The 11,281-nt window shown below is 32.2% G+C and overlaps 1 protein-coding gene across 1 annotated transcript; it reads left to right on the forward strand.

The window, feature by feature from the left end:
• The first annotated feature begins 10,080 nt into the window (after positions 1–10,080).
• Positions 10,081–10,923, forward strand: LOC139099199 (uncharacterized). The gene is made up of 2 exons (XM_070651596.1): positions 10,081–10,501; positions 10,625–10,923. Exons 1-2 carry the CDS (start codon positions 10,081–10,083, stop codon positions 10,921–10,923), a joined length of 720 nt encoding a protein of 239 aa, XP_070507697.1.
• The last annotated feature ends 358 nt before the right edge of the window (positions 10,924–11,281 follow it).

The raw sequence follows: 11,281 nt of genomic DNA on the forward strand, positions 1-11,281 counted from the left end.
CTTTATGAATATTTTTCACACATATTTAGGCGTATATACTGCGTAGATTTCTTAAAAGAGCACTATTCACGCTATGAATTGTCAGTTCATGTGTGAAAAATTCAAGGTATGACTTGTAAAAATGCCCTAGAAATTTTTTGTTTTTGTTTTTTTAATTTTCGCGCATTTTTTTATGAAAATTAAGTTTTGATAGAAAGTTTTATGGACAGCTCCTGTTGAGAGAAATATTTGGGATTGTCAATCAGTATGAAAAGTAATTTTGGAATTCTTTTTAAAAGTAGGATGGTTAATTACCTCTTTTTATTTATGTTTTATGAACCTAACTATGAGGAGTTGAAGTGAGGAAGAAAAAAGATTTGCTTTGAATTCTGTTGTTTTCAGGACATATTTCAGATCGTCAGTAGTATTTTTAACAATTATCACGAGAATTTAAAGACAAAACATGGAAGTTTAGATAATTCGGCTTCTTATGTTTAGCAGTTTAATGACGAGAATTAAAAATTAGACTTACATCGTAAAATGTAAGAATCCCGAGAAACCAAATGAGGGAAATCAATTTTGAAATTTTATTCGCAATCCAATCGTTATTGATCTCTATGCATTCTGAAAAAGTTTCTCATTATTGACTTGTGAAGAAACCTTGAGGTGAAGTTATCTTAAGGCAAATCTTTAGGATATCATATCCGAATATCATTTGACTTGAGTCACCACATCAGGCTTCCTGATATCCTTTACTTTTTGACTTTTACACCTTGATTGAAGCCTGTCGTTTAATTTGTGTTTCTCGGAGTATCAAACATCAGTGGTGTAGTTAAAATGAGAATATAAACTAAAACCGTAAATTAATCTTAGATGGCTTTAAAGGATTGGATCTGGATGTGTTATAACTGACTAATAATTGGAACGAGAGCTTGCATTAATACCCTACCTAAAATTCCAGAGTTTTTAATTAACTCACTACACATTAATCACTGAGATTAGATTGTGCACTGTATACTTTAGTTTATATGTCCATAATATAGATTTAAAAATGTTTCTTAAGGGTAAAATCGATGCGTTTTAAGAGTTCATGAATCGTCGTTGCTCGATTTAAGAGAAAGAATGAATGAAATACAGGCAAAGAGACCGATTTTATGTACCATAGTGTTATTACTGTACCATAAAAGTATGCTTGTCTTTGTCATTCATACTGAGTCAAATTAAAAAACGACCATCTGAAGAATTCATGTTAACAGCCGACAGCAGCAATGAAATACATACTTTATTAACCCTAACATTAACCTGTTCAACTTAGCAGATAAATCTTTTTCTATCTCCAAAACATTTTCAAACATGAACATTCAGCAACTCAATTAAAAATAATTTAACTCACTTTCTTATCAATGCTGAATGCTGATGGGAACGGATTAATTATGTTCAAAAATTATAAAAAATTTATACCCTAATTAACAAGATTGAATAATTTACATCTTCGCGCTTTTCATTCATACATCTCGGAATTGTAATGTAATTGATTTATACGTATAAATAAATTAAGCATTCATGAGCATTCGCAAATTTAATTTTGTGCAAAAACAAAAAGCACATGATCAGCTTTCCAAAAACAACAAGTAAAATTTTCACGAAAAGGAAATCTCACGTCTTTTAAATTCTTCATGACAGCACATCGCTATATTGCTAATTTGAGAAAACCTCAAAAAAAGTAATCATAAATTGCAGCGGTCAATTAAAGTACGCGTGCACACGAATATGTATTTTTCTATGAATTTTAATTGAAAATGAAAGAATTGGTAACATAATCATGATCGTGTGAATGAACGGAGCGCATGTCTAGGTGTAAGTAGATTGTTATTGTTTACGTTTATAGGTCATCTAGATTTTTAAGTGCAGTTTGTTTTTGCATAGGATTATTTACTGATGTACTTGTTTTAAGTGTATGTTTTGCAATGATTTAAGATAAGAGGTCATTTACATATTACGTATGGTGACTTAACAAATGTGGAATATTTGGATTGAAGGCTTGTAACTGCTGTCCTGCATGTGAAAGCCTCTTGTGCGCCATATAACAGCCACTTGGACGCCAAATGACAGCCATTTGAACGCTACATGACAGCTTCATGGACACCATATGACAGCTACTTGGACGCCATATGACAGCTACTTGGACGCCATATGACAGCCACTTGGAAACTATATGACAGCCACTTAGACACCATATGACAGCCACTTAGATGCCATATGACAGCCACTTAGACACCATATCATAGCCACTTGGGTGCCATATGACAATACCTTAGCTTCATGTCATTAAACTCATTGTGAATTCACCACAGCACTTGCTCTACGAAAAATCCAGCTAAAAGAAATATGTGCCTAAGTTATGCGAGCAAAGAAGTAGAGTAAAAATATTTTATGATAGCATTACTTACTAACATTTCTTGATGAAAAATTTCACTTTTATAGCATGTATAGTCAGTTATTTAAGACTTTATAATAACAAGATGGTGTTTTTTGCGCTTAAAAGAAGGTGAAATAAAAAATGTAACAGAGACAGTGTGAGATGTGATAAGAAGCAATAAGTTATGCAATTATGTGCAGTAATCTTAATTTCTCATAGTAATGATTCCAATCTCAGTAGGCATCGATTTTAACGTAAATAATTTGCTATTAATCACCAATTGTGGAAGCGGAAAAAGAGTTGCCGAGGAGAAAATCGCATTTTAATGGTCATTTAGTGAATTAGTGGCCATCAAAAAATGTTAAATGTTCAGTTTTTTTTGCTATGATTAACTGGATATATTTTTTAAAGAATAATTAATGATCTTTACATCTCCCGTATGATATACGCATACTAATTGAAATCAACCCAAATATTTTCCATCCATTCCATTCCACTTATTAATTAAAAGTATAAAATGTTAAATAATTTAATCATATTCAATTATTCACGTTTATGATTTTGCCATTTTGAGCTCACTGTACATTTTTATGAATTAAAGTGGGTGTATAAAAGCACCTCAAATTAAATTGAGCATATTAAGCTTGTTATAAAATAAGTCATAAAAATTACAAATTTTCACTTTCTTTTGGAATGTTAAATCAATTCCAAAAGCCATTTGTTCTGATACACTGATCGTGAATTATTATGGAATTTACAAAATGCTTCTTAAATATATGTACGCATATGAATTAAATTGTCCAAAATATAAATACGACTTACTCATGAGTTATATAGAAGCTTAAACAATTTTTTTATTAAGCGTCAATGCGTTTACGGGATTTAAGAGGAAAAGAGAGAAATTTTTGCTTATAAAGAAAAGTATTTTATGATTGAAAGTACGATTTGCTTCATTTGCAACGGGTGGGTCTTGAAATTCCATTCGGTAAGAGTACACACAAGTTAAATAAATAATTAAGTTGAATATTAACCTGCTAAGGTATCTCATGTATGTATAAGATAATAATTTGACCTAATGTAGTGATGGAGGTTGTTCGTTAATGATGTTCATCGAAAAAGTAGGGTTATTAGTAGTACTTATTACATTAAGTACTTAGTTCTGAGGTTTAGTGTTTACAATTGTTAAGATTTGACTTCCAAGATTACCAAATTACTTGCCCTCTCTAACGGCAGAATTTTGATCTGATAAATCCATTTTATCTATCATTTCAGCTCTACAACTTGCCGTCAACTCATCGCAACAACTGAATTATGCTCTTCTAGTATTTAAACGTTCATTTGAGATTTGAATAATATTTATTGTACGTAGTTGAATACCCTTTTTTCATACAAAATTTCAGTCTGTTTTTGAACTCCAAAGAATAAACATCATTGTGAACAAATAAATCTTTTTGGAATTCTTTACTGCATTTTAAGGAATATTCCTTAATTCAAAGATAAAGCTAAAGACACCCGAACTAGAAATATCGAACCTTAAACTTGTAAATGATCCCTAACATTGGCATTTATACAAGTTTAATCTTTGTTTTTTTACCTCAGCTCAGCCACAACAAACGTCTTTCATACTCTACTGCTGACTAACCAATGTTTACAGAACCGTAAACATGATCTAATTACATGAAAGCGGAGTATTTAAGACCACAAAAGGGAATGAAAGAGAACGACAGCGACCGACAGCATGAAAAATGTACATTTAATCTAATCATAATTGAAATTATGTAAAGTCACATATTTATCATATCCAAAACAAAATATGTATGTTTCTCTTCATTAGACTATGTGTAATTGATTACAATTATTGATGCTGTTACTAAAACAAGGAACTAAATGCACGACAAAATACCTGTGTGAACTTACAAGTCTTTTAATCAGATCAGAAAGTAATTTCACAGTTAAGTAAATAAATCACTAGACTGGACATTTAATATTTATCATCATCTCTTGTTTTCACTCTCGAAACATACATGGATGACCTGCTGAATGACCCATCATAACAGTCAAATGCTAGAGTATTATGCGTAATTAATGGAGCGCAAGTACACTCATGAAATGGAATTGGGGTCTTTCTTCTTTCTACAACTTTACTGCTTGCTTACAAACAATGACTAAAATTTTTCATTACTATTGTAAGTTCTCACTTAACCTTTCAAGAACTTCTGCACTTGTTGGAATCAGTTTTTGACTGACAATATTAATCATTTACAGTAACTTTCTCAAGAGGTTAAGAATCACAATTGATTATGGGAATGCTTGAGGAAAGCAGTTCCGTGATTGTTCAATGGAAATTCTTTAAGAAGTTTAGCGTGAACTACCTTAGAGTGCATTTTAGATGCACGAAGTTTGAGAATTGTATTTAAATTTTTTTGTGTATGATTTTCTTGAGGTGAGCATTATTCGAGATGTAGTAGGTTAACAGTCGTTTATGAATTATGTCGTTTTTCTGCAGTCTTAATTGTATTAATTAAATTGAATTATTATTTAAGAATGATACAAAGCTCTGGATAGACTGGATTTAGATAAGAAATAGCGGAAGCTGTTCAGATCTTAAGACAGTTTCTATAGCTGTGTGATATATGCGTCACGAGACTAATTATGGTTGATTAGTGTGTTTTTATTTTGCTTGGTCTGGCAAACTTATGAACTCGAATTTATGAACGTAGCGTATCTGTATTAAAATAATTAGGTACCGAAGTGCTAAACCATTCCACCACCGAGCCACTTTGACACACCTGCGACGAGAAATGCCGGAAAATCTGTCATAATTTATTATGGTTCCGAATACCGAGTCCAAGACTTACTAGCCTCAGTCATGAGATTTGTTTAAGACTCATAGCTTCCAGAGTGACCGAAATAAAGAAGGCTCCGCTGAATGACAGTCATATGAATGTCTCATGGTTGCGGCTCTCATTTTATGTTAATAAAGAAGCTTTAACAGAGCCTTAAAAGATCCGTGACGCAGCCTTCTTCATTTGTATCGCTCGGGCTAATTAAGGAAATTGAATGATTGTTTAATCAGCTTGACTTGTTCATATCTGGATCCATGTCATTACCATGTCACTCTTCACTTCATACCAAGTAATTAAACCATAAAACAATTAATCATCAAATGAAAAGCGCAAGCGAAAAAACATATCTAAATTATGAGCACAACCTACACGGTAGCAGTATAATCAAGCCCTATAATGATGCATTTCTAATTACAAATTCAAGTGAAATTCTTGAGAACGAAAGTAAATCATTCTCTATCTTTCTATTGCAGCTCTTTTCATCATCTAACAAACATAAATCAAAATTTCACAGACTTGATGCCTCCATTCATAAAATGAAAATTGCTTAAGGTTCATTCTTTTATATTTTTAAATACTTTTTGTTGCTTTCATGATCATGGCTAAATTACATATTATAATTTTCACATAGTTATAGCTACAAATAATATTTCTTACAATGTTTACTGTTAAATGTGAGTGAGCGAGTGGTTTAATGTACATGATCAAAGCTAAGAATTACAGATGATTACACTTGTTTTTCGTCCAGCTTATTTTCGCACGATGAATAAAACAAAAAATTATTACAGAAATAAAGAAAACTTTCTTTGGATATAATTACACCATTTTTTGGCCTTCTTTACATCAGCACTACGATATATTTATAACGCCCTGCTTCTTTTTGTGTATCTTTATCACACTAATTTGCTTTGCACCTAATTAATTGAGATGTTTTGTTGCTGTTGACACTGTTGCATGGATAACTACATAATTGAATAACTTTTTCTTTATTATTGAATTTAGTTAATTTAACTGCAGATATTTTGTCTTTAAATTGGCTTTATTAAAAGGTCAATTGCATGTCTCAAATTTGTAATGGATTGGAAATAATTAGTTGAGTAGTAGGCAAGTTCATGGGAATCGTTGTTTCAAACTGATGTAGTACATACAGAGTTGTGTTGTTGATAAATATTGAGAGATTTGGAGAAATTGTGGAATTGGGTTTAGCGGGGTTTAGAAATTAAGGAACAACAAGGGTTTTCTGAAGTCTCGGTATCGACGAACTTTTGAGACCGAGAACAATAAAGGCATTATTCGAAGTATCGATTTCGACAAATTTTGATACCAATACTGGGAAGTTGCTGCGAAATATTTTCCTTGTTCTCGATAACCTATAGACCCCATCAGGAACAACCATCTTATCCTTGACCATTTTGCTTGTAGTATTGAAAATTGTCAACTTGGAGCTAACAGAGAGTATATAAAGTGAAAATGGAGCACAATTGATCTGTATGACGAGCAAAGTTAGTAACAGCCCGATTAGTACAGGCACTGACTAGTCGACAGTATATCGTGTTATTCATTGCTGACCACCACTTGCCAATTTGCTATACCAAATGTAATCTTGTCACTATTCACAGTTTCCTTCGATGAGTTCTTTGGGTGTTCGTGTGATTCTTTGCCATTTAGATTCAACAGACCTTATTAAAGGAGTCTTTACAAGTCTTCTAATATCGGGAAGGTCAAACTATTCTAAGACTAGCACTTTGAACTACATAGAAACAGCTACAACCTACCCTAAACTCGTAAAATTGCAGAATAAGCCTTTAATTATCACAGTCTAAATTGCACTGACACCAACACTGCAAATGTAGTTCATCAATAAAGGTCGATGGATAATAACAATACTCATTTATGCTTCTTTCCCTTAAACTCTCCGAAAATTGCAAAAAAGAACTGAATGAAACAAAAAAAAACACATTTTGTGTGTCATAAATTGTTGTTGTAATGCAATTTTCATGTTGCATTCATTTCTCTTTCACTTTAATACAGAAATAAACATTTTTATTTCCATTTCTTTTTATAAATCTTCTCCTCATAACATTTACTTATTCTCATAATATTATCATTGAGTATACAATGGAATGCAATGTAAGCGAAAATGTGCAATTGAAATTGATCATTGTCTCTATCTCTTTTTATTTGCTACTGACTTAAGATGTATGCTTGCATTATGAGCATAAATTGATGGATGGATTTGAATTAATTTGCATTTTGTAAGGCGCATTATGAGATTTTAAGGAAAATTGAGAACGTTAAAATTGGAATTAGTCAGGAACAATTAAATATTAAGTACGAAAACTCAATATGAAGTTGCTGGATCAGCAACATATTTTGATGTTTTTTAACATATCCAGTATCGTGAGAGTAATAAATCTAATAGTTCAATTAAATTTTATCTAGGACATCCTAAACATACATGTAACATACTCAACATTTTACAGCATACCCATTTTTATTATCTTCATCACAGCCTCAATTTCACTTAATAAAGGTTGCTAGAGATTTGCGAAGTAAATTGGTGTATTAGCTGTGTATTAGTCGTCCCTTTACTGCTTGCAAGAAAATTAACTCAATTAACTACCAAAATGAATTTTTAGTTGTTGCTTGTACTGATATGTTTTATTGAGATATTGTTAATTTCTGTAGAATATTAAGTTTCCGGAAATAGCATTTATTAAGGTAGATGTTGAATTAAAATCTCAAGAAATTGTAATGTTGTGAGCTTTGAACCAGTCCTTGTTTTATCGATATTGATTATCATATTGATTGATAGATCGTTCTCTGATGGGAATCGAACCTATGTATTCACAAAAGAGTAATTCAGATTTGCCTGACAACTCGAACACAGGTGTTGCTTACTCTTGTACGTGACTGATTCGCCTCTATATGGCTCCATACCCAAAATTGCACATTGCTTATTCACTCCTGTGACATAAATGTAAAAGGATCAATCATGGTTGCTTCAAATGAGAGCCAATTCTGTTTTTGAGTCATATGATCGGTATACGAATTTAGTATTAATAAGCTTCCATTTAGTATTATTAAAATCAGACATGACGGAGCCTCTTTCATTCATCTCATTCATACAATAAATTCTCAAACCCATTTCCATAAATAATACATATGCAGCTACTCCAAATCTGAAAATAATTGTGCAACTATCACTTTGAGGAAATTGTCAACCATGTTTCAACCCTTCCGGCATATTTTTCGGCAGCATTCATATTATGTTTAACTGCTTTTTCACACATATCATAAATTGATGGAATTATCATCATGAAAATGACAATTCAAGAGGGAAAGTGTCAATCATTTATCACTTTCTTTAGTGATTAAATCATAATGTATCCATTTAGTCGATTTTTTTAAACAGTTTTTAGTAAGATATTCATGAGTTGGTGGTTATGTTTATGGAAAATCGGAAGCATGTAGTTGTTTGTATTCATAAGTTGTTCTTAAGGATTAGTTAATAAATGAGTTGTGGTACAGAATTTTGATTGCTTACTTACTTACTTTGTTGGCCGTACAGATCATCTGTGATCCATGACTTTTCTAAGTTGGCGACTAAAACTGACTCTTTCGCTGACTGCCCGTTGCCAATTAATAATTACCGCTTCCAAATGTTTCATTGTCTCTATTAACTGACTCTCTCCAACCTGAATATAATCAGCATCATGACATTTGACCCGATCTTCTTAAGAAGAGTTGTCCAAACTGTGGATCGCGGCACACTATTGCACCGCCAAATTATTTTGAAAGTATAATGAACCACGTGCTGAATGCAATTTCAATGGCAGCTTACTACAAAGTCGTCCCGTGGCACACAAACGATTAGACAATACTGTTATTAAGCATGCATTACAAGCCATAAAGTATCCCAAGAATCAATCACAATAAAAAGTCAGACAGAGTTATTGACCATCAATCCATAAACCACAAAAATGAAAATGAAATGCATATTTGATGTATATCCACAATAAGTAGACAAACAGCCGTCATTCACAACTCTTCATACTTAAGAATGCAGCACAAAAATCATCAATTACTTTATAAAGATGCACCACGGTTAAAAAAAGAGGCGTAGAGAAAATCTATGAAAGTGAATTGTGCATTATAAATGCAAGGTTAAAGCCACAAGAAGAAGAATTGCAATCAAATTAAATTTCTCATCTCACCTGACATACACATGAATTGCATATATATATTAAAGAATTAATTTCATGGAGGATCAACTAGAAATTTTTTCACGATCGTGTGATCTATTCATATCTATACAACAATGTGTATGTCAGGTCTAAAAAGTTTCCCGCCAAAAAAAGAAAAATCACATACTCAGTCGAATTCATCAAATCATGCTAACTCTTTCTAAACTTCTTTTCTTTGTCTTGCTTACTTCTCTTCCAATTGTTGTTTTTTATACCGCGGGCGCATTTTCTTTCCAATTGTAAAACTCTTTTTTCCTTCACTTCTTGCTTCTTTCGCTTTTTTTTCGGATTTTAAATATTTTTTTTTGTTGAGTTTTTCTCTCCCAACTTGTGTCTATGGCTTCTATCGCTGCTACACTCTAATATGTATAAATATGTGGTGTATTTCTGTGCTTGGTATCAGTAATTGTAAAGCCGTGGTTCAATGATCATCTGCCCGTGAACTTTATTGCATTTAATTTAACAAAAAAAATAAAATAAAAGTGAATTTAAAAGAAAATAATTGCAAAGGAATTAAAAAGTGGAAGTGCTGAAAATTGCAAAAATATAAAATAATAAAAATTTATTGAAAGAAATAAAATAAATAAAAATGAAATTCACAGTGTGTGCTTTAATTGTGCTAATTGCCATTAGTGCATCAAATGCCGAGGATATTTACAATCAAGGAACACGTGCACTTTTGCGCGTCTACGAGGAATGTACCCGCTCAGAATATGGAATGTCAGGATGTCTCAAGAAACGTGCAATCAATATTATCGATCGTGTTGGCCGTATGGATACATTTGCCGTAAATGATGGATTTAAAATTGTTAAAAATCAAAATGCACCAGAAGTAAAGCCAATTAGTGAAAATGAATTGGAACAAACATTACCACGTGGTATTGAAGCTCGTGATGAGGCACTTACGGAATTACTTGTTGACAGAATTGCAAAATTCTTCAATGCACGTACAATTCAAATTGAATTTCCAAAATTGTCAAATGAGGAATTGGGACGTAGCTTAGAAGAAGGTATTGATGCATGAAGAATTATTTTTGATTGTTTAAAACTTTTACTGTCGTGTTTTTTTGTGGTGACTAATAATTGTCATATTCTTTTCTTTTTTGTTTTGATTTCTTTTCACCAACAATAAGGTCGTGGTAAAATGAAGAAAATGATGTCGATGATGATGGCTGGATTTATGATGAAAATGTTGTCAATGGTTCCAATTGCTATCGCTGGTCTTTACGTCCTTGCTGGTAAAGCATTGATTGTTTCAAAGATTGCACTTCTGCTCGCTGGTATTATTGGATTGAAGAAGATTGTTAGTCAAAAGCAAGCACCAGCACATTCGTCGGGATGGCAACAAGGTGGTTCCGGATGGGAACGATCAATTGACACACCTGAAACTGCTCAAAATATTGCTTATCGTGGACATCCTAAGCAACAATAAATCTAATTTCCAAACTTCTTTCAATTGCCCATAACAAAGAATTAACATTTAAGAGTGTTTCTCGCTTGTTCTCTCATCGAAATCTTTTTTATTATTCAACATACTTAAATTAACCTGCCTAACAGTTTTCTCCCTTTTACTGCTGTACTTCATACCATTCTTTCACTTTCTTTCTATTACTTTAATTCTTTTATTGATCTCAAACTACAAAACTAACTGAGCTTTATTTTATACATATATTTTATGCCTATCTACTTACCACAGTCTAATCTTCATGTCTCATTCTTTCTCTTTTATTCACTTTGCTAACATGCTAAGTCCATTCCCAAAATCAGCTTCACTGACAATTTAATTAGGT

Source organism: Chironomus tepperi, unplaced genomic scaffold (assembly GCF_022539635.2).
Source record: "Chironomus tepperi strain 1889 unplaced genomic scaffold, CSIRO-AGI_Ctep_v1 contig_465, whole genome shotgun sequence".
NCBI lineage: Eukaryota > Metazoa > Arthropoda > Insecta > Diptera > Chironomidae > Chironomus > Chironomus tepperi.